Genomic DNA, 25,783 nt, shown 5'->3' on the forward strand with positions numbered 1-25,783 from the left:
GCTGATCCTCGTGTGATAGAAATCCTTCCTTTAGGTTTTGGAGCACCCCAATTTTGCTGGAAATTCCTAACAAGATAGCTTTTAGCCATTCTAACTCGTCATTCTCCCACACAGTGACGCGGTACACGGGGGTGATGCACTCCCTTCGCCGCCATCTTCCCCTCTCCCCCATTCTACTGTTTTGTATAACTAATTAGAACACACCAAATATTAAAATATAGTTCTGCTCATCAAGTCTCAGAATTGTTAGTGATATACTTTATATTATATGTGACATATATGAACTCATGAAATAAAGTTTCTAGTCAAAAAAAAACACTAGTAGGTCATTGATTAATGTTTTTGAAAAAGTACAAATTTCAGAAATCTAAAATGTTTTCATTTTCAACACTATTTAGAGCAGTGGTTCTTAACCAGAGATCAGTATCAAAATCACCTTGAGATTTTTAAAAATATATACTTGATCAACCTAATCTAGAGATTGTAACACAATCTAGTGATAGTTTTCTGATATTTTCATTTTTTTTAATTTCCAAATTCTCTTTTTACATCTAGTTTACAACCACTAGCTTAGAAACTGTTTTACTCAGTGTCTTTTATAGACTTTTTTAAGTTAGTTGTTATTTAATGATACATAAGGACTGTGTTTTATGCTGGGTAATTAGAGCTTTATTTTGGAAGTGAAAATAGTTTTGACTCAAATATAAATAGATTTCACTATTTTGATTTACTTTATTTTGTGTTTAAGAATTGATGATGAGAGATTGCATGGATTTACAAAGTGTAGTTATTGGATGATTATATTTATGGCTATTATTATTGATAATATAAATTCAATTAAAACATTTTTCTTTTTTTTGACAGACAAGACGTGAACATCAGAACATATGCTAATCCCATTCCAAGTAAGAACTTAGTCTTTGAAGTTCAATTATTTTTTACAGTTTAAAATAATTTTAGCAAATAATGACTAGAATCTTCTGTTAAATATGACAAATCAAAAACTTCCTTGAACTTGTGATAAAACATAATGAATGCATGTTTGTGTTCTGACCTTAATATGGGTCTGTATCAGCTAACTTAAAATGAAAGACTTGTTTAGCTTTTCCTTTCTCCTCATAGTATAAAATCTGCTTACTTATTTAACTTCATCTTGTGTCCAAAAATCAAACTTACAAAACCCAAATTAAGGAGAACAAATATAGTTAGAGAGGTGAATGTAATTAGTGAACATCCCATTTGTTGAAGAGCTGCAACTTTGGAAATTCTCATTAATATATTGAGCTGAAATAATTCATTATGCTACAATTTTTTCCAATAGTTCTTCCCTCTGGAAATATAGAAAGAAAACTGTAACATTGTGATTAAGAACATGAACTCAGGGGTCAACTTGTCTATATGTGAACCTTTACTATTTAATAGCTTTATGATTTGAGGGAAGAATTTAACTTCTATCAGTGCTTTATTTTTCTTCATTCATAAGAAATGGAGGTAATTGTCTTTTCTATTTCAAAGAGTTTTGTAATGAATAAGTGGGTTTATATATTAAGCACTTGGACCATAGTTAGACAATATTAAACACTACATAAATGTTAACAATTGAAGTTATGTTATCACTACTACTACTACTCTCTCATATAGTAGCTCTTTAAATATATGAATAAATTGATCACATCTCTCAGTAGACTCTTTATCTCCAGGAGAACTATCCTGAGTTTTGAATACCATTGCTCTTTTGAAATAGCTTATGAGTAATTTGATTTTCCTAATTATTCTATTCTGGATGCCCTCAAGTGTATATACGCCATTCTTTAAGAAGTTTTGTCATACTCACTACTTGGTCAATAGCCCTAAGTTCTATTATTTGGGATAATATTGAAGTGACAGTGGTGCTAAAACAAGCACTCAAAATTAATCAATCAAACATCGTACTGAATAATTTATGGTGAGCATTGCACTAATTATTGTGGGAACTATAGAAGGAATCATAATATTATCTGCAATATAACCAAAATGGCATAAGGAAAACAAAGGAGATGATGTAGGCATTTGGAATGAAATAGTTAATCTTTATCTGTTTTCCATTCCTACTATTTTATTTTACCAAGATGATTTAGGTAAATATTTATGAAATTTTTAAATCCAGGAAATAAAATTATAAATGTTACATTAAGCAGAATTCAATATTAAACAGAGTAATTGATTTTTATTTTCCCTGATTACTATACAAATAAATTACAAGTCTCCAGAAAGAAGCTATATTTTGAGTTATCCTAAATATATATATATATATATATATATATATATATATATATATATATATTGCTGAAGAATGTTTCAGTGTTGATGCAAGTCTTGCTATTAATTTCAAATTATTTATTGCTTTCTCTCATTTTAGTCAGTGAAACTGGTGGAAAATCATGGAATCAAGAACACTTTGCTTGGACATTTCCCAGACCATCCATGCCAAGTAGAAAAGAGAAATCAAGACCTTCAGAATTACAAATCACAGTTTCTGTAAGTAGGGAAAAGATTATTTTAAACTTAGTCTAAATTGGTACAACCTATGTAAATAAGTCATATAAAAATAATCTAATACCTGGAAGCAGATTTTGAATTTTTTTTCTCTGTTGAACAGATTGCCTCAAACTTGTTTCAGATTAAACTCTTATTTGTACATGTTACTTTACATCAAAGTCATTACATAGCTAATGAATTAATCAATCTTGAAGTCTAATGCTATATCTGGTGGTTACTGTCAGAAAATGTTCACCAGCTACACACAAAAATAACCTAAAATTTGAATATTATAGCAGAAGTGATTTTATGGTTTTGCAGCTTCCTATATTCTTTGATTTGCAATTGAGGCTACGTGATACTAGAAGATTGAAGTTTACTATTCCTTCTATAAAATGAGTTATCCTATTAATTAGCAAAGCATAAAACTGGTATGCATGGGACACCTATTTTGCTATCACAATATTTTTAAAGCATCTCCCAAAGTTACAGCTAATGCATTCATTCAAAGGCCATTAATTATACTGGTAGTGATCCAAGAAGCATACTTCTCTTCGTGTTTCTCTTTTAATATCATATGAACATTGGATTGTTGGTGTCTCTACTGGAATATTCAAAGAGTATAATAAGTAAATATAAAATCAGTTTTTGTGGCAACTTATTAAAACCACATTTGACAAATCTTTGGATATGAGTTGAAAACCAATTACATCATTGCTACCCAAGTTTATGTAGATCAAATGAAATGTTTGTTTCATTTTTTTTGTCCCCATTTTCAACAATACTCCACAGTCATGATCTCAGGTTTTAATTTTGACCAGAGACTTGAAAAGCAGAAATAGAAAGTTTGTTCTGAATAATACACCTATCACAAGAATATCCCTGATAAATTTCAAAGTCATCAGTTTTTCCTGGCTAACTCGGGGTGGGGGGAGGCATTCAACATGTCAGAGATAATGTTCCAAAAGGACCACACTTTTGATTGTCAGGACAGATCATAGATATCATAGATCATTAAGAACTTGTTCTAATCCTAATACGAATCATTAAGAGTATCCTAACATTTCCCTTAAAGTCATCTAATTTTCAAAGCAGAATTATGACACATACACATACACACACACACACACACACAACCTTGAAATAGAAAAAAATATTATATTCAATTTTGAATAGATTTTTAATGAAAAGATAAACTATTTCAATATGGCAATATGAAAATATAGAACATTCACAAATTTTCGTTATTCTAACTTAACTTTTCAGAGGCAAGACCAAAGAAAACTAGAGGAAGGTCAGAAGCCAGCTCATATATGGATAAGGCATTCTTTTAGAAAAATTTTTCAAAGGCCATCCATTTACCTAGCTATCGGGATACAGGCTCCATTCAGACATCATTATAATCCCAAAACCCGTGATATAAGGGCAGAAATTAAAACGTCAAAAGATGTTAAAAATAGAACAATTTTAGAGAATTATTCCAAGAAAGAAACAGGCTCATATGTACTAAATCCAGAATCCAAGAAAATAGTAAAAGATGATAAGCCTAAAAGAATAAGTAAAGGAGATAAAACTCCATCAAAAACATTATTTGAAAGTGAAATATTTAAGAAATCAAAATCCAAATCAGAAAAAAATCCAGAATTCAAATATTCTAAGTTAGGCTCTAAAACATATTCAAATAAAGATATGAAAAATAAAATGAATTCCAAGAAGAGAGATACTGAATCCACATACTCAAGAAACAATCCAAAGAAAGACTCTAAGGTGATCTTAAAGAAGAATTCTGATGGCAAATCAGAGACTTGCTCAATAAATATTTCAAATGTAGATTTAATTATGTATTTGGAGGAGATTGATACTAAATTCATGGATGTCGATACATGGTCAAAGAATTATTCACAGAACAATTCAAAGAAAGATGCAAAGAAGGAAAAAAAGGAGGGGAAAAAGAAGGGTGGAAAGAAAGGCTCTGATGCAGAATCTGAAGACTCAAAAGATGCAAAGAAGAAGGATAAGAAAGGTGGAAAGAAGGATAAGAAGAAGGATTCAAAGAAGGACACAGAGTCTACTGATGCTGAATCTGAAGAGTCAAAAGATGCAAAGAAAGATGATAAGAAGGATAAGAAATCAAAGAAAGGTGACAAGAAGAAGAATTCAAAGAAGGACACAGAGTCCACTGATGCTGAATCTGAAGAGTCAAAAGATACAAAGAAAGATGATAAGAAGGATAAGAAATCAAAGAAAGGTGACAAGAAGAAGGATTCAAAAAAAGATGCAGCCTCTACTGAGGAGTCTGAATCTGAAGGGGATACCAATAAAGGTAAAAAGAAGGGCAGGAAAGATGCCAAAAAGAAGAAGGATGCAGGATCTACTGATGCTAATTCTGAGTCTGAAGGGGATACCAAAAAAGGTAAAAAAGGTGAAAAGAAGGGCAAGAAAGATGCCAAAAAGAAGAAGGGTGAAGAGTCTACTGAAAGAGAGACTGATGCAGAGGCAATAGATGGTAAGAAAGGTTCAAAGAAAGAGTCCAAGGATGCAAAGAAGGAAATAGAGTCTACTACGGATGACTCTGATAAATCACTAAGTAAACAGGATTCTAAAAAGATAACTGAGGACTCAGATGCCACTTCCACAGATTCGAGGAAGGCACCAACAGACCTGAAGAGAGGTGGATCCAGAATGTCATCCAAAAAGACTACTTTCCAAGAAACAGAGAAGCAAACAATTACAGGTAGAGTTCCTCCAACAAGAGAAAGACCACCACTCCCTCCTTGTGAGCCTTTTTTACCATCACCTAAAGTGAAACGTGTCTGTCGGTGCAAGATGCCTCCTCCACCTACAAAACAAAGATATGCTCCTTTGGTATGTTTACTCCTGTTTTATTTTTCAGGGAAAATATATTTTTAAATTTAAGACTTTTAGAAGTTTGAATTTTCATATTTTCTAAAGAATAGCCCTCTTTTAATTGTAATATTGTACAAATTTGTTCTCAGAGGCAGGAGAGATTATAAGTACTGTGAAATGTCTTAAAAGAGTAGCAAAACAAATGTTTACATTTTAGAGAATAAGAATTATTTGGACTATAGCACAGGGAAGTGGATCTTAGTTTAAGAAAACAAATTAATTTTAAGTAAGGTCATTTAACAAAAATGATTAACTGCTCTATACTTAGCTAAATCAAAATTGAAAACTGACTAAAACTTCTACATTGGCAGATTTAATTGATATATGAAGTCATTTCCTGGGAAGTTGCTGAATATAGTAAAAGCTCAATTAAGTAATATCTACTCATAGCAGTTGGTAATATCCCAAAATTCAGATGTGCAAAAATTGTTATTTAATCTGAGTCTGGACTAAACATTTTTTGTGAGTTATCATCTTTACTGATACCAGAAAATGAATATTAACTGTCCACAAGCAACCCGATCTCCTTTGATTTCTAACAGTCACTTTCAGGTTAACTCCATTTCTTTGGAGGTAAATACCATGTATATTTAGCTTCTATTTTTTTCTCATTCAACAGATTATGTCTTCCTTCTCCATTCCTCAAATAGTCTTTTTTTAATGTTTATTTTTTTAGTTGTAGTTGGACACAGTACCTTTATTTCACTTATTTATTTTTATGTTGTGCTGAAGATCGAACCCAGGGTCTCACATGTGCGAGGCAAGTGCTCTATCACTGAGCCACAATCACAGCCCCTCAAATAGTCTTATTTTAGGGGAAATATTTAAAAATGTATCACTTTGGAAGGATGGTTTCTGGTTCCACATGCCTCACTTTCTGGTTCTCTTTAGTTTTTGGTTGAGGTTTAACTCATATGTATGGTTTCTGAACATCAATGCGTTTCTTTGCTCTCACAGTATTTATTGCCTATTCTCAGTATAGTGGGACTAATACCCTCTGTCATGCAAAATACAGATCATCTGTAGTTATGGTGAGGTCTTAATCTTAAGCTTCTCATTTTCTTTTATTGCCTTTTCCTATCACTCTACCTTTCTTTCCTCCTCTTTCTGCTCTCTGCTCTCCTCCTCTTCTTTGACTCTTTCAAGGAGCTTCAGTTTCTATTCTACTCTGGTAGGCAATTCATTTTACCCTATATCCCAAGTTTCTATTTTTGGTTTATAATAAAACTATGTACAGACTTCCACTTGCATTCCATATATTAATAACAGTTTAAAAATTAGAAACTTTTTTATATTTCTCACAAGACCTACTTCTGAAGCCCATTTTTCTCCCAGTATTTTCATAAAGCCTGCTTTGCAACTCAAATGTGATTAACGACCCCTTGTTTTACATGATATCTTTTCTCTGAACCTTATGGACTGAGTCAATGGATGGGTAGCCACCAGGTCGACAAAACTTACAAGGAATTAAAATACACTGGAGAATAATTTTAAGGTAATTGTGAAAAATTACCCTCAAATATCTACATTTATTACAAAAAGCAGTTTTGATAAAAATAAGTAAATAATGAGAAAAATTATAGCCAATGATTACATTTAATTAAGAAAATAAGAAATAATACCTATTCTCCTTAATAAAATTCCTTTACATATTCCCAGTCCAGGTAGGCTTTTCCACCTTTATCATTCTACTGAAACTGCTCTTCTAAAGGTTACCAAATACCATTTTTGTGGCCACATACACTGGTTTCTCCTCTCTCTCTCCATGTTATTCTGCCATCAAAAAACTTTTAAACTAACCATTCTTTCCTTCTAGAAACACTTTCTATACTTAATATTTGTGACACTGTGCTCTCCTATTTTCATTTCTGTTTGGTGGTAGCTTATAATCACCTCCATTCTATCTTCTGCTTCACCATTAAATATTGTAATGACACAAGTCTTGCTCTTGACTTTTAATATATGCCATCCACATTGCTGAATTAACCAAATCCAATGGCTTTAAGTGCCATCTATGTACTAATGATTCTAAACTTAACATCTTTTGCCGGAGTCGGGCTGCAGCAAAATAACTGGGGGGTGACGAACAACTTGTGTACGTTGATACAGCAGGAATAGGAACCGTTTATTGCAGGACAGGAGAAGTATTTATACATTCCACACAGCTTATCTAATTAGCATAAACTAGATACATCAGTCAACCAATAAGGAATCTCCACACTTAATGGCTCGCTTTTGTTACTTCTCAAACCACTCCCTCTGGCATTTTGCCAGGCACCATCCAGACTTGTTTAGGAACTCTAACATTCCCCTGGCAAAAATGTGGGGGGAGATACAGAAGGTTGTATATGTCCTTCTGCTAATTGTTGTTTGACCAGGTCATGGGCTGCTTGTATCTTTTCTTTAGTCAGGGGCTACTGAGGAACCCATACTGGTCTTTCTGATTTCCAAGTAATTTTTATTGTCTCAGTGGCCCTTTCTGAAAATCCAACCCATGTCTGTCTGTTCCTTGATCTATTTGTATTGGTGCTGCTATACCTTGTTCTTGTTTTTCTAATCTTTTTCCTTTCCTAAAACCTTGTCTAGTCATAATAGTGGGTGCATTTTGGTTGATGTTATTTGTTAATGTCAAACCTAATTGATCTAGGACATCTCGTCCCCATAAATTTACGGGAACATGATCCAATACATATGGCTGTATAGTTCCTTCACATCCTTCAGGATCCTTCCAATCTAATACCATTGCACTTCTATGGGGATTAGTCGCCACTCCTAAGCCTCGAAGCGTTTGAGTGGCTTGTTGTAATGGCCAATGTTTTGGCCATTCTTGACGAGAGATGATGCTAATGTCTGCACCTGTATCCAGTAGCCCATTAAATTCATGTCCTTGAATATTTAGTTTTAGCATGGGGCGAGAATCTAAATTTAAAGAAAGCATAGCCCAATCTACACCTGTGGAACCTAATCCCTTGGAACCTCTTTCTACAGTACGACTGGAAAATTTATCATGTAGGCTGGGTATTATTAGTAACTGTGCTATTCTATCTCCTGGTGAAATTACTGATATACCCTTTGGAGAACTGGCTATAATTTTTATTTCACCTTCATAATCGGGATCAATTACCCCAGGACTTATCATAAGTCCTTTTAGAGTAGAAGAGCTGCGTCCCAATAATAAGCCTACTGTTCCTTTGGGAAGAGGTCCTTTCACCCCTGTGGGAATGATTTGAACTCCCATCTCTGGAGTTAGTACTGCTCTGGCGGAGGCGCAGATTTCCAACCCTGTGCTCCCTCTGGTTTGTCTGATGAGGGATCTGATGGACAATGTGTCCTGGGCACTACCCTGATGGGGTTGCTGGGTTCCTCCAGTGCTCCGTATATTTGTGGTTTTGGGCCCCGGAGCATTGGGCCCCCTTGTCCATTTTTTGGCAATGGAGCCTGATGCCTTTCTCCACGATATCGTGGATAAACACCTGGTCCTTGTTCGTTTTTTGATAATGGAGTACCCTCTATGGTGGTTTGAGAACGGCATTCATTAGCCCAATGTCTCCCTCTACGGCATCGTGGGCAAATACCTGGTATTCTACTCCTTTGATACCTAGTTTTGTTAAACCCTCCTCCAATGGGGCAATTCCTTTTAAAATGTCCTGTTTGTTCACAATTGTAGCATGTTCTTGGCCTGGCATCTAAAGCCTGTTTTACTGCAGCTGCCACAATTTGCCCTTGTTCATTAATGTCTCTGGCATCTAAAGCCTGTTTTACTGCAGCTGCCACGACTTGCTCTTGTTCATTAATGTCTCTACATAATTTAATATATGTGTTTAAATCTTCATGTTTCCATGGTCTAATGATATCTCTGCACCAACGATTCGCTTGCTCATAAGCCAGGTGTTTTAGTAATGGCATTGCTTGTTCTGTATTCCCAAAAACTCTGGTAGCTGTTTGAATAAGCCTATCTACAAATTCAGCATAAGGTTCATTAGCTCCTTGTATTACCTTAGATAATTGACCTTGTAAACCTCCATGTCCTTGTAAAGTCTTCCATGCCTTAATTGCATCTGCAGCAATTTGTGCGTATACGCCAGGATCATATGCAATTTGTTGCTGCTGATCCTCATAAGGTCCCTTTCCTAACAACATATCTAGATTTCTCTGAGGATAACCAGCTGCTGCATTTCGCCTAGCCGTCTCCTTGCAAAATTCCTCATTGGCAACCTTCCATAACAGGTATTGTCCTCCATTTAGCACAGCTTTACACATATTAGCCCAATCTGTTGGCGTCATGTTCAAGTTGTTAATGGATTCGACCAAGCTTACAGTGAAGGGTGCTTGAGGACCATAGGTTGTTACAGCCTCTTTTAGCTGCTTCACTGTTTTGAAATTTAAAACTTGGTAAAATCGCTGCCCTCCTGCTTCAAATACAGGGCATGTTAATATTTGAGATCTTGTCTCAGGATCCCAACTATCAACTGCGGGGGTTGGGGACCTCCCAGCATATGGAGGTGGCCTTGTTAGTTGGACACTTACGTCCTCTGGTGATAGAAAGGTGTTAGTAGCAGTCTCCTGTAGAGGTGGTGCTGTTGGTTGGACACTTACACCCTCTGGTGATAGAAAGGTGTTAGTAGCAATCTCCTGTTGTAACTTTCCCCCTGATGGCTTTTTCTGTTTTACACTTTCTTTCTCTGTCTGACTAACTTGAGAGGCCTTCTCTTTTACTTGAATCTTTTCCTCTGTCTGACTAACTTGAGAGACCTTCTTTTTTACTTGAATCTTTTCCTCTGTCTGACTAACTTGAGAGACCTTCTCTTTTACTTGAATCATTATGTCTTCTCCTTCCTCTACCATTGTCTGAACTGAAGGCTTTGGACTAAGCAAACAAGATACGAACGTCCACAATGGCAATGTGCCAACTGGCAGAGTCCCTGGGCTTTTCTTTTCTATTCTTTTTAAATCTTCACCATGATGGTTCCATTGTGATATATTTAACAACTCCTCCTTAAAAAGCCATGGGCTACATTTTTGTATTGTATCAACGTATGCCCTGATTGTTCTTGATTTTACTGAGATGCCTCCTTCCTCTAACAATTTACTTAACACTCTTTCAGTTTGTTTTTTACTAATTTCTGATCCCGTATTTCTACTATAATACAACCCAACAAGATGACGCCAAACAAAACCGAGACAGAATGAGATAAAAAGGGAACAACAAAAAGTCATTATAGCCTTTCTATCCTCCTGACATGTGCATCCGTCCTTTCTCCCTATCTGTTCCTCAGACGTAAATAGTTTTTCCTCAGATGTGAGTGGTTTTTCTTCCGTCTCACTCATCTCCAGGGACAGGCAACTTAAAACAAAAGTGAAACAAAATAACAAAAGAAGAATCTTAAAATGGCTACCCATCCTCTCGCCCTGCCCTCAGGGGCGAGCTGTTTCACTTACCCTCAGTCGCTCCCCGTGCGAGCCACCAAATGCCGCAGTCTGGCTGGGCACAATCAGGAGCCACTTGTCAAAAGAAACTAACTTTATTTTTAGAACCAAACACGCCAAACAAACAGCCTCTCAGGAAAAACCCCTCAGAGCCTCAACTGCCACCACCGGCTTTTCACAAGCCTGTCTCTCCCCCCACAAGCTTCTCTCCACCTCCCACAATCCTCCTGCTCTTGAGGCCGATTGGCTGGGTCACGTGGGCAGAGCCAAAAAGTCCCCCAATGAGCAGCTCCGTGGTCTGAAAGGGCAGGGAAACAGTCCAATGAGCATCACCGCAGAGGAGCCAATCAGCTAGATGTTGCTGGGGCCGAGGAGCCAATCAGCTAGATGTTGCTGGGGCCGCTGTGAGCCAATCATCAGCCGGCAGCTGGATTGCTGGCAGCTGGAAGTTTGCTGGGGCCCCTTCGGCTGTGGCTCTCAACATCTCCCCCTCTCTGTTTAAACAACAAGCATGTGGCTTAGGGACCGTGCCTGTTAGGCAGTCCAATTCAACATATGGTCCTTACCCGTCATCGGATGAACTGACCTCTAGGCGTCAGCCTCCTGTCTTAGGTTGGTACCACTGCAATTGGATCATACCCGTCACTGACTACCGGTCCAGCATACAGCTATACTTGTGGATAGGCCTTTGCACCAGTGGGTGCGGCAGCCAGGTGTTATTTTGACTTGTTTACAGACTCCAACATTTCCCCCTTTTGTTTAATTTAAATAACGACCATAGTGGTTTTTACAGAAACACCATAAATAACCTGCTACAAACAGATAGGGAGGATACAAAATGCCACAATACCAAGCCAATTGATGGCTCCATGCAAGAAGCCCTTGGAAAAATTATATCAGCAATGACACCGTTTGCAAAGATACCTAGTTACAATTTGTTGTAGATTACAGTTTGTTGTCTCAGTCCAGGTAAAGCAGTGTCTCAAATAGATTAACTCACAGTCCAGGTAAATCACAGTCCGGGTAAGTTCTGCAGGCAGCTAGCTTAAATCACAGTCCAGGCAAGTTCTGCAGGCAACTAGCTTGATCCAAAGTCTTGTCCATTTCTCAGCCGAAGTCTCGTCCGGTTTTCAGCAACACTGAAAATTCTTCCACCTTGGTCTTTACCGGCACTGGGACGAAGGCAGGAACTCCAGATGGCTAAAGAAAATCCTGTAGCATTCAACTAAGAAAACAACCTTCTGAACAATTTAGTACATTATCTCAAGGTTTTTTACATTTGAAATAAGCATTAATAGTGTTATTACTCATTAGCTTCCAGGTGTGGGAGAACCATTGTAGCTTAGTTATTGGCATTGAAAATGACCAAACATCAGGGACACCAGTAGTGTCTTTTGCTGGCTGTAGTGTCCTGGGCAGCCCCAGATGGCAATCTTTAGCCTTGCTTTTCCCATTGAGATCTAAATTCTTACTCCAAGTGCCTGCATGAAATCTCCACTATATTATCTACTAGGCGCCTCAACACAATATGTCTCAACAATCTTTCTTTTACTTTTATTTATTTATTTATTTGTTTGTTTGTTTGTTTTGGGACTGGGAATTGAGCCCAGGGGATTTGTACATCCCCAGCCCATTTTATTTTACATATAGTTTTTGAGATAGGGACTTACTAATTTCTAAGAGGCTGGCCTCAAATTTGCAAAACTGTCTCAGCCTCCTGGGCTACAGGGATTACAGGTCTGCACCATCATGCCCAGCAGTAGATGGAGTTTTATTTGCACAGAGTATGGAACTCAGGGGTACTTTACCACTAAACTACATTCCAAGGCCACACCTCTTTTTTGAGGTAGGGTCTGGCTAAGTTGTCAAGGCTCACCTTGAACTTGTGATTTTTCTACCTCAGCCACCCAAGTAATTGAAATTCAGGAGTGTGCCACTAAGCATAGCAACTCAGTAACACTCTTAACCTCTCCTAAAATCTGTTCCTACTCTAGCCTCTGTCTTATCAAATGGCACCACTATCCAACTATTTGAGATTTTAAATCCCGAATACAATATGAAGTTCTCTTTTCCTCACCCCTAACATGTAATCAACTAGTAAGATATAGCTACCTTATAACCTGAAGCAGCACAGTTTTCTTCATCTCCAAAACTACCACTTTAATGACCCAAATCATCAACATTGTCTTTCTGGAATACTATGAAAGTTTCCAACTAGTGTACCAATATAATGCTTAAAAGATTTTGGTGGATTCCCATTGCAATCAGGATAGAGTCAAATTCCTTACTCTTGTTTTCAGTCCCTACATTATCCAGCTGCTACCCTTTTTTTCACCCTTAAATTGTATCACTTTTTGCCTTTTATTTAGCTATCTAGCTGAATTAGCATTCTTTTTCTTTCTCATACATATCAAAGCCATTTACTCACCAAGTCTTTGATTTATATTGTTCTCTCTGAATAGAAAACTCATTACTTAGTTTTTCAGCTTAAATGTGGTCTTTAGAGAAGCCTTCCTTAATTACCCCGCTTACCCACTGTCCATTAGATCTCTAAACCCTGAATCCTACTTTATTTCTCTTCACTGAATTTATCTTTATTTTCAAATTAATTGCTGATTAATATTTTTTAAAAATATCTTTATTTACTTACTTTTATGTGGTGCTGAGGATCGAACCCAGGGCCTTGCACATGCTAGGCAAGCGCTCTACCGCTAAGCCACAACCCTAGCCCAATATTTTTAAAATTATAATCATTGTTAGAATTCAAGTTCCCTGAAGGAAGTAATTTTTTTCTTTATTGCTATATGCACAATTTCAACAGCAGATCCTGAACTATATTTATTGTGTGGAGAATTTGGTCTCTCCAAAGAGCTAACAAGTTCACATCATGATAATTGAATTTCTGAAATCCATTGTTCTACATTTAGTAAGACATGATTATCCTACCACCAAAATATACCCTGAATCAGTCAATTTTTCTACATTTTCATAACTAATAGTACCAATCATCCTCCTTCTTCACCACTTCCTCCTCTTCCTCCTCCTCCTCCTCATCATCATCATTATCATTATCTCTCCAATATCTGTGCTAGCCATAATAGACAAGGTATTTGAAGTGGGATTTTTTAAGTGCATTGTGCATTCTAAGTGTATGGATAAATATTTATATTTATACTTTTCATTTAGTGTTGAAGAATATATGAACAGATTGTGTTAATAAGTCTTAGGTCTCCTTTAGTAGGGATTCAAAGAATCACGTCATTTTCTCTTTCCATCCCCATTCGAGTTCTACTGAGCTTCACAGCAGAACATAAACAAAGTTACTGTCACATTTCAGAGTTAGCTCTGTTAACACTCTTCTATTAAGATAGCTTTGACTTGAATCCTTGGTCTACATCTTACTACCAATACTGTTGAGTACTTTCTTAATCATTTAGAACACCACATTTCAGAATTGCAAAATGGGGTATTAAAAAGACCTTTTTCATAGGAAAATTAAGCATGTACATTGCTTAGTGTAGTGTATGGCATTGTATTTTGCATAACCCTGAAGCTCTCCTCCTATTATATTTCCCAAAAATATATAGGTGGATTTTAATTTTATTCAGATTATATAAATAAAATTAAAAAGAAAAAGATTCTGTGGAAAATGTTCAAGTCAATAAGTAAACCAACCAATATTCTCAACTGTTGTTGTTTTCTCTAGAAAATTGATTAATTGATAATGCATTTTGTTTTCCATCAAGTATTATCATTTACTGAGCAAAAAAAAGATTATATGGAATTACATGATTGTAATTTAATAGCCTAGACAGAAAGACTCATATATACGTTCCAGATTTTAATTTTTTGCTGCTTACTTCCATATCTATAAATAATATCTTTACATATATGCTTCTTAACATTTTCTATTGATTTTCTACCATGTTTATGTAATATGTTCTAATGACCTCACATTCCTTCTTCTAGTATGGTTCAACCTTTATTTTTATTTCTTTTATTAACTCCATTTATGACTTTAAATATTATATTTTGAAATTTTTGCCTAGTTTACTTACTCTTAATTTCTTTCCTGTTGCTACTAGTTCTTCATTTAAAATTGCTCATTTTAATTAGCATATTATAATTCTTCAGATTATTATGTCATATTTATACATGCACATAATTTGATCAGATTCATTCCCCTGAAACTTTCCTTTCCCTCCCCTCCACCTTCTGCATGATTCACTTTCTCTATTCTAATATCCATTTTCTTTTTATTATTATTAATTTAATCATTTCATTGTAGTTATATGTAAAAACTGTATTTGTTGTGGTGTATTTGTACATGAATATAGCATAATTTGGTAGTTTTCCTTCTCCAGTACCACCTGATGCACTACACTATTCCCTCCCTCTCAATCCCCTTGTCTGTTCTGTTATTCTCCCTTCTATTTTCATGAGATCCCTTTTTTATACATTATTTTCCCTCTCACTAGATTCCAAATATGAGAAAAAAACGTTTGAACAGTCAATTTCTGAGTCAGGATTATTTCATTTAGTATGATGTACCTCCTGTTGTTCCTCCATTTAACAGTAAATGACATAATTTCATTTTATTTTTTATGGCTGAGTAAGCCTCCATAGTATACATGATTTCCTATAGTGGTGCTGAGGATCGAAATTCCGTCCTCACCAAATTTTATGGCTTTGTCTCTATTGACATTTCCTTGTCACCTTTTGTCTTTATCAGAAATATATCTCTTCCTGTAATATCCCTGAATGTTTACTCTCATATTTGTTTCCTCCTCTTCTCATATCACTATTTCTCTATCTCAGTTTCTGATACTTACACTTTTTTCCATGTGCAATTCAATATTGTTTTTTTATGGCTCAGTTCTTAGACGTTCATTCTTCTCTACATATTCTATTTGGAAGCATTTTTATATTATTATTTCTTCCATTTTGCATTTCTATTTTTATTTTTTCGTACCTCTGAAGGAATAAAATATATCTCTAGACTGTTCTCTTATCCAAAAGCTCACCTGTTGTTTCTTATATTTAATCAATTTATAGTTGCAGAGGGGAAAAAAGGATTTGAGATTTAAATTTATCTTTAAATTGTATTTTTGTGCATGAGTGATTTGAAATAAATCCTCTATAAATAATAGTATCTAACCTACTCATTATAATAAAGTATTCTTATGTTCAAATGAGAAAGAAGTTAAAAGAGTTTTGTAAATGACAAATTATTATATAAATACAATGATTTATTATAGTTATTACTGCCTTTTGCCTTCTTTATATTACTCCCATTTTTCTTCAGTACCCCCTTCTTTTGTTATTTACTTCAAAACACAACTTTCCCTCCAAAAAATAACACATTTTTTTCTATTTTTTGGTTGACATTAATATTATCTTCCAAACAAACTGAAAATCCCCCATTGGCATTGACTAAATTCTTATATTCACCATAGCACCAGAATGTTGTTCTGCATGCTGAATATGATTAATAAATATCTGTTGATTAACATGGAGATTTTGCCAGCAGAAGCCATGGCTTTATTTTTAACTTGAACATTACATTTTTATTTGGATTTTTTGTAATATTCACTTGACTCATCAATTTAACTTTCTCCATTTTATCTGAATAATCTTTTGCAAACTTTGCTGGATTCTGTTGACCCTATCTTGAAAATATACCTAGAATTTAATTGGTACCCATTAACTGTGTTGTGATGCTGCAAGTCTATGCAATTGTTATCACTCTCCTGAATTACTGCAGTAACTGTATAAGAGATATTTATGCTTTTAATCTTTCCTCATTGTATTATTACCAAATTATGCTGTTCTATCCTGTGCATGAATGAATATCTGACAACAAATCCTACTGTTGTGCATAGTTATTATGCACCAATAAATAAGTTTAAAAAGAAGAATTAAATATGTCCCCTTGAATATCAGATTATGTCACCCTATGCTTACAACTCCTGTAACAAAGGGAAGGGGCATATGAAACTTTTGGGGAGTGAGTGAAGTGTTCAATGTCTTGACTGCAGGAGTGTTTTGACAACTGTATGTCTGTAGAAACCCATCAACCTGTAAATTGATGTAGTTTGTTTTATATCCATTTAATCAACAAAGCTGTTTAAAACAAAGTTGGTGAAAATATATGATACTTAGAATCAGCAGAATTAAATTAAAACTGAAAGAAACAAACTAACCTGAAAAAACTCTATAATGCCAGAATAAATGACAAAATGTTTACAATTTTCAACAAAGCCCTAGATAATATGACTCACTTTTACCTCTTATTTCATTTTTTTTTTCTACTTTGCCAACCTGATTTAACCACATTGGCTCCTCCACTATTCCTTGAATAACCCAGGAATATTATTTAGGGGTATATAGTTGTCATTTCCTCTACCTAGAGTATTCTTTCCATAGATTTCTGCATGGTTAACTCCCTTACTTCTTCAAAAATTTGCTCACCTGTCAAATTCCCAATGAGGCAACTATGACCTCATTATTTAAAAGTGCAACTGTTGGGCATGGTGGTGCTTACCTGTAACCCCAGCATCAGAAAGCTGAGGCAGGAGGACGGAAAATTCAACTCCAGCCTCAGCAACTTACGGAGGCCCTAAGCAACCCAATAAGACCCTGTCTATAATAAAATACAAAAAAAAAGGCTGGGGATATGGCTCAGCAGTTAAGTGCCCCTGGGTTCAATACCTGGTACCAAAAAAAAATGCAATTCTTCCCCTTCACACTCTCACCCTTATCTCATCTACATGTTCATTAATTTGCTACCTTCCAATATTTAATTTAATTATTTATTATGTTGGTTGTGGATTGTACATACCCTTTGCTAGAAAAGCAAACTCCTTGAAGCTAAACTCCTTGCTTTGCTTACTAATATATCTGAAATGACCTAAAAAGTGTCTGGCACTCAATATTTGTTGAATAAGTAGATGATATTTCTTAGATAAGTAGGGAGAAATGAATGAAATAATTATTGGACAGTTATATGAACACAGGATGGAGTTATTATGAATTTTTGGTGTGCTCAGTCTATGAACTAATCTATTCATTAGTTGAATAATGGTGAAGAAACTGATATTTAAGCTGGATCATGAAGGATGAGGAAAATTTTGACAGACAGACAATAGAAAAGTTTCTGTCCAAAACTACTCAACTAACACAACTGTAAAATTGTTTTAAGAGATGGAACATTAAAAGATGATTCTGAAAGAGTATGTTAACTGAGTAATAACTGTCATAGTAGTCAGAATAAAAGGCTAAAGCCCATAAAAGCAGCAACAGGATATTTTGACACCACTCCAAATTTTATTATAAGAAATAAGTAAAACCTCTAACAGGAGGAAGGGAAATTAAGTTCTGATTTATATGAGGATAACTTCTTAAATGCATTTTTAATCTATATACTTTCCAAATAATGTTTTGCTTGTGTTGTAACTATTGATTTTCTGCTACTTTCTGACACTCTAAGAATGTATCCAATTAATCTACCCTTTCCTCCTCACCTACCATGAGGCTTCATGTCCTATTGTTGGACCCCAGCTGTCAATAATAAATTCTAATTCCACAATATCACTTCCTTGTACAATGTCCCATTATTTGGACATTTTCAAAAATTTTTCATTTTCAGAGCTATAAAGTTAACTTACCAAGAAGGCATTAAGTTTGTTTTTTGTTATTCTTCCACCAATAATTATAGTTTAACAAAGGAGTTTAAAAATGCTAAAGCTACAGATCTAAAAAATGCATTTGGATTTGGAATAATGTGGAATGCTTTAGAATGCAAGGCATCTGTAGTGCATCTCCCAAATCACAATATCTAGATAGAAGTAATTTCACATGTATTTAAAGCTAGATCTAATCAACACTTTACCTCAATTATTTGGGAAGCATAGCAATGTGTGAAAGAATATTGAACTATTAATCAATAGTGCTGAAGAGGCACATTTCTGAGAATAAAATCAAAATCCTTATAAGATTAAATCAGAAAAGGGCTAAGGATATAGTTCAGTGGTGAAATGTTTGCCTAGCTTGCATGAGGCTCTGAGTTCAATCCTTAGTATAGGGGAAAAGTTAAACAAAAATAAGAGATAATTTGTGCAGGAAGAAATAAATATGAGATATAATCATGAAAATGTGTTGACTATGGGTAGCTATCAATCTAATCAACTCTATGGGGTAATTTCACTTCTAATAATTTAACAAAACACACACACATATATCATAAATACAGCAAATATAATTTTGTATTTATTATTTATGTAATAGATATATTGCAGCTGTTGAAGCTTCAAAGACAGTGGTGCATTTATTCACTGATGATTACAGAAGGAGACCTATGCAAACTTTTCTACCTTCTTCTGGGTGTATGTGGGAATATGTAGAAAGAATCATAAATGGTGACTGCAATGCAATCTATAAGAGAAAGACTTTGGAATTAAATTAAATATATAAAATTAAGGAAATGCTATAGTACAACATGAAACAGAATAATATACTTTCATGGAAATGATAATTATGAAACATAAAGAATTAGAAGGAAAAGATAAAACCATAATATTAATAGAGGCAGCAGAGAATACTATCATATTCCAGCTAGAGAAAAATCTATATGTGAATGACACATCTCTATAGTAGACACATTTACAACTAAAAATATTTGTATCATCCTGGTAAAATTTGCAGTTACTATCAGTTATTTTTAAATCCATTTTATGTTATATTTTCATCTTTAGACATTCTAGTCCACTAAAATAGTTAGTAGTTAAAAAGTGAGAGATTATACTGATGAAGTGGTAATGATGTACTTTGATTCATGTACAAATAATGGTGACTAGTCTAGCATTCATTAATTCTCACCCTTCACTGGACATTATCATCACTCAGGAAGCTTGATCAGCATGCACATTGCTAGACTCAATGTTCAGAGATTTGATTTGGTAGATCTGGAGTCCAGGAACCTGCATTTTTAAGAATAAATAATAAAAATGATATCCAAGTATCCTTCCATGTATTAATTATATGCTTTGGTATGGTCTGCAACACATCAGGGGTTTTCTATATTTAATAATGTTTTCTGTTTTACTTTCATCTTTCTGCTTTATTCCTCAGCCTGAAGCAAAGTGGATTCATAAGCTGCTTTAAAGAACAACTAAGCAGTTGGTTTCACAGAATGGCCTTAGAATAAGCACCAACTACTACTCTCCAAAGAGCATTACTACTTCTGGGGAACTGTAATAAATAAAAACAATTCTTTCACGGGAACCAGGGACTTATTTTTTGCATATAATTTATTAAGGTACTTTAGAGAGTTTTGTTTTTATTACATGCCTCAACTACTGAGACCAAAATAATATAGCATTTTACCTCTGTTTCTAAAGTGAAGCTGCAGCTTCACTTTAGAAACAATTTCTGAGTTTGGGTTAAAAAGTAGCAGTCTTAATTTATATGACTGTATCATGTTTTGTTAAACTTATTTTTTAAATTTTTATTTGTTCTTTTTAGATATACATGAAAGTAGAGTATGTTTTGACATATTATACACACATGTAGCACAACATATTCTAATTAGAAACCCATTCTTTATGTTGTACATGATGTGGAGTTAGTTTCACGGGTTGTGTATTCATATATGGACATAGGAAAATTGTGTCTGATTCATTAAATTTCTCTTTTACTTAGAATTCCAGCAACTATACAAATAATGAAATAAAGTGCCACAGTCTGGCTGGGCACAATTCAGGAGCCACTTGTCAAAAGAAACGAACTTTATTTTTAGAACACACACACCAAACCACACAGCTCCTCAGGAAAAACCTTCAGAGCCCAACTGCCACCACCGGCTTCCCACAAGCCTGTCAATCTCCCCCACTCCTCCTACTCTTGAGGCCGATTGGCTGGGTTGTGTGGGCGGAGCCAAAAAAGTCCCCCAATGAGCAGCTCCGTGGTCTGAAAGGGCGGGGAAACAGCCCAATGAGCATCACCGCAGAGGAGCCAATCAGTTGGCAGCTAGAAGTTTGCTGGGGCTGCTGTGAGCCAATCATCAGCTGGCAGCTGGAAGTTTGCTGGCAGCTGGAAGTTTGCTGGGGCCCCTTCAGCTGTGGCTCTCAACAATAAAGCATAACTTCTGTACCCTTAAAAGAAAAAGTAAGTTATATGCAGATAAACCTGGCAAGATTCTTTGACCAAATATTTGACTATTTCTTGAAACTTATCCTAAGACTATTCTAGTAATTTCCTTATAAAATTCAGTTGTAGCAAGAATTCTGCTAAATCAGTTTAGTAAGAACCCCTATCCTAATTATCTGATCATCTTTTAGATAGAATTAGTTTCCTCATATTCTACCATCCTTGAAGTGATATCTGATATCCAAAGTATCCTGTTAGGAGAGTTTACCCAGAGATTTTCCTTAACACTAAATGTAACTGTTTAGAATTTTCCATCTACTGATTACCTCTTCCTTGGCTATAAATTCCCACCTATCCATGGTATATGAAGAGTTGACACCAATCTTTCATCATACACTGCTAGATCCAATTACTATTGTCACTGTAATTATCATAACATTCCACTCTTGAATAAAGTCTGCTTACCATCCTCAATAAAAGTCATTGGATATTGTTTTCTTTAATTCCTATACCCCACACAGCTCTACAGAGAGATCTAAGCTTAAACATTGAACATTTTACTCTTTAGGTTATACCATTTTTTCTTTCTTTTTCCTGAACTTTTAAAAATTTACATGACAGCAGAACGCATTATGATTTTTATTAAACATATAGAACACAATTTTTCATATCTCTGGTTGTATACAAAGTATATTCACACCAATTTTTGACTTCATACATGTACTTTGGTTAATAATGACCATCACATTCCCCCATCATTTCTAAACACATGCCCCCTCCCTTACCCTCCAAACCCTCCACCCTATCTAGAGTTAGTCTATTCCTCCCATTCCCCCTCTCCCTAACCCACTATGAATCAGCCTCCTTATATCAGAGAAATATTCAGTATTTGTTTTGTGGGGGATTGGCTAACTTCACTTAGCATTATCTTCTCTAACTTCATCTTTTTACCTGAAAATGTCATGATTTTATTCTCTTGTATTGATGAGTAATATTCCATTGTGTGTGTGTGTGTGTGTGTGTGTGTGTGTGTGTGTGTATATATATATATATATATATATATATATATATATATATATATCACATTATTTTTATCCATTCATATATTGAAGGGCATCTAAGTTGTTTCCACAGTTTAGATATTGTAAATTTGCTGCCATAAAACATTGATGTGGCTGTTGTCCCTGTACTATGGTGTTTTTAAGTCCTTTGGGTACAGGAAGAGGAGAGGGATAGCTGGGTCAAATGTTGGTTCCATTCCCAATTTTCCAAGAAATCTCCATACTGCTTTCCATACTGGCTGCACCAATTTGCAGTCCCATCAACAATGTATGAGTGTACCTTTTCCCCCACATCCTTGCCAACACTTGTTGTTGTTTGACTTCATAATGGCTACCATTCTGACTGGAGTTAGATGGTATCTTAGAGAAGTTTAATTTAAATTTCTCTGCTTGCTAGAGATGGTGAGCATTTTTTCATGTATTTGTTGATTGATTGTATATCCTCTTCTGAGAAGTGTCTGTTCAGGTCCTTGACCCATTTATTGATTGGGTTATTTGTTTGTTGTTTTCATTTATATAAAACTTTTTGAGTTCTTTATATACCCTAGAGATTAGTATACTATCTGATTGTGAGGGGTAAAATTTTGCTCCAAAGATGTAGGCTCTCTGTTCACCTCACAGATTGTTTCTTTTCCTGAGAAGAAACTTTTTTGAGTCCATCCCATTTATTGATTCTTGATTGCCAAAGGAGTCTTATTAAGGAAGTTGGGGCCTAAACCCACATGATGGAGATGAGGGCCTGTTTTTTTGTCTATTAGATTCAGAGTCTCTGGATTTATTCCTAAGTCCTTAATCCACTTTGAGTTGAGTTTTGTGCATGGTGAGAGATAGGAGTTTAATTTCATTTTGTGGCATATGGATTTCCAGTTTTCACAGCACCATTTGTGAAGAGGCTATCTTTTCTTCAATGAATGTTTTTGGCACCTTTGTCTAATATAAGATAATTGTAATTTTATGGGTTAGTCTCTGTGTCCTCTATTCTGTACCATTGGTCTATCAGTCTGTTTTGGTGCCAATACCTGCTGGTTTTGTTACTGTTGCTTTGTAGTATAGTTTAAGGTCTGGTATAGTGATGCCACACACTTCATTCTTCCCACTAAGGATTTATTTAGCTATTCTGGGTCTCTTATTTTTCCAGATGAATTTCACAATTGCTTTTATTTTTCTATGAGAAATGACATTGGGATTTTGATACAAATTGCATTAAATCTGTATAGTGCTTTTGGAAGTACAATCATTTAGATAATATTAATTCTGCCTATCCAGGAGCAAGGTAGATCTTTCCATATTCTAAGGTCTTATTTGACTTCTTTCTTTAGGGTTCTGTAATTTTCATTATGTAGATCTTTCACCTCTTTCATTAAGTTGATTCCCAAGGTGTTTTTTTGTCTTTTGTGTTTTTGTTTTTGTTTTTTTTGTTTTTTTTGTTTTTTTTTTTTGAGGCGATTGAAAATGGGGTAGTTTTCCTCATTTCCCTTTCTGAGGATTTGTCACTGATATACAGAAATGCCTTTGATTTATGGGTGTTGGTTTTATATCCTGCTACTTTGCTGAATTCATTTACTAGTTATAGAAAATTTCTGGTTGGAACTTTTAGGGTTTTCTAGGTATAGAATCATGTCATCAGGAAATAGTGCCAATTTGACTTCTCCTTTTCCTATGTGTATCCCTTTAATTTCTGTCTAATTGCTCTGGCCAGTGTTTCAAGAAGTATGTTAAATAAAATTGGTGAAAGGGAGCATCCCTGTCTCATTCCAGGTTTTAGAGGGAATGCCCTCAATTTTTCTCCATTTAGAATGATGTTGGCCTGGGGTTTAGCATAGAAAGTTTTTAAGATGTTGAGGTATATTCCTGTAATTTCCAGTTTTTCTAGTGTTTTGAACATGAAGGGGTGCTTTATTTGGTCAATGTTTTTTCCTGCATCTATTGAGATGATCATATGATTATTATCTTTAAGTCTATTGATGTAATGAATTACATTTATTAAACCAACCTTGCATCCCTGGGATACTTGATCATGGAGCATGATATTTTTAATATGTTTTGTATTCTATTTGCCAGAACTTTTAGAATTTTTGCATGTATGTTCATTAGAGATATTTGTCTGAAGTCTTCTTTTTTTGATGTGTCTTTTTCTGGATTTGGAATCAGGGTGATATTGGCCTCATAGAATGAGTTTGGAAGTGCTTCCTCTTTCTATTTCCTGAAATAAATTGAAGAGTATTGGTATTAGCTCTTTTTTAAAGGTCTTGTAGAACTTGGCTATGTCTCCATCTGGTCCTGGGCTTTTCTTGGTTGCTAGACTTTTGATGGTGTCTTCTATTACATCACTTGATTGATCTGTTTAAATTGTGTATATCATCCTGATTCAATTTGGGCAAATTATATGACTCTAGGAATCAATGCCTTCGATATTTTCTACTTTATTGGAGTACAAGTTTTCAAAATAATTTCTAATTATCTTCTGTATTTATGTAGTGTCTGTCATATTTCCGTTTCACCATGTATGTTAGTAATTTGAGTTTTCTCTCTCCTTCTCTTCATTAGCATGGCTAAGGATCAGTCAATTTTATGTATTTTTTCAAAGAACCAACTTTTTGTTCTATCAATTTCTTCAATTGTTTCTTTTATTTCAATTTCATTGATTTCCCCTCTGATTTTAATTATTTCCTGTCTTCTACTGCTTTTGATGTTGACTTGTTCTTCTTTTTCTAGGGCTTTGAAATGTAATGTAAAGTCATTTATTTGTTGACTTTTCTTCTTTTAAGGAATGAACTCCATGCAATGAGTTTTCCTCTTGGAAATGCTTTCATAGTGTCCCAGAGATTTCAATGTTATATCTGTGTTCTCATTCACCTATAAAATATTTTAATCTCCTCCTTGGTATCTTTTGCCAACCCATTGTTCATTCATTAGCATATTATTTAGTCTCCAGGTATTGGAGTATGGATTTTATTTCTTATTTTATCATTGATTTAAAATTTCATTTTATTATGATCTGATAGAATGTAGGGTAGTATTTCTACTTTTCTATATTTGCTAAGAGTTTTTTTGTGGCATAGGATATGGTCTATTCTAGAGAAGAATTCATGTGCTGCTGAGAAGAAAGTGTATTCTCTCATTGAAGGTTGGAATATTCTATATATGTCAGTTAAGTCTAAGTTACTGATTGTGTTATTGAGTTCTATAGTTTCTTTGTTCAGCTATTGTCTGGAATATCTATCTAGTGATGAAACATGTGTGTTATTACCCAAAAATTATTACATTGTGGTCTATTTGACTCTTGAATTTGAGAAGAATTTGTTTGATGAACATAGATGCTCCATTGTTTGGGGCATATATATTTATAATTGTTAAGTCTTGTTAGCATATGGTTCCCTTGAACAGGATGCAGTGTCCTTCTTTATAATTTTTGATTGACTTTAGTTTGAAGTCTACTTTACTTGATATAAGGATGGAAACTGCTGCTTGCTTCTGCAGTCCAGTGAGTGGTGTGATTTTTCCCAACCCTTCACCTTCAGTCTGTAGATGTCTTTTCCTATGAGGTGAGTCTCTTAGAGGCAGCATATTGGAGAGTCTTTTTTTTTTTTTTTTTGATCCATTTTGGTAATTTATGTCTCTTGACTTGTGAGTTTAGGCCATTAACAATCAGGGTTATTATTGAGATAGGTTATTATTATTTTTATTCCCAGGCTTTTTGGTTTATTTTTGGTATTTAATGTTGC

General features: G+C 34.8%; 1 protein-coding gene across 1 annotated transcript in view; it reads left to right on the top strand.

Annotated features, from left to right (window-relative positions):
* Positions 1–336: 336 nt before the first annotated feature.
* Positions 337–25,783, top strand: part of Cylc1 (cylicin 1) — a 105,329-nt gene continuing 79,882 nt past the window's right edge. The window contains exons 1-4 of the mRNA XM_071606072.1: positions 337–350; positions 865–905; positions 2,399–2,517; positions 3,784–5,382. Of these exons, the coding sequence (XP_071462173.1) occupies positions 337–350; positions 865–905; positions 2,399–2,517; positions 3,784–5,382 (1,773 nt within the window). The remainder of the gene's footprint in view (positions 351–864; positions 906–2,398; positions 2,518–3,783; positions 5,383–25,783) is intronic.

The sequence above is a fragment of the Marmota flaviventris genome, chromosome X, assembly GCF_047511675.1.
Source record: "Marmota flaviventris isolate mMarFla1 chromosome X, mMarFla1.hap1, whole genome shotgun sequence".
Lineage (NCBI taxonomy): Eukaryota > Metazoa > Chordata > Mammalia > Rodentia > Sciuridae > Marmota > Marmota flaviventris.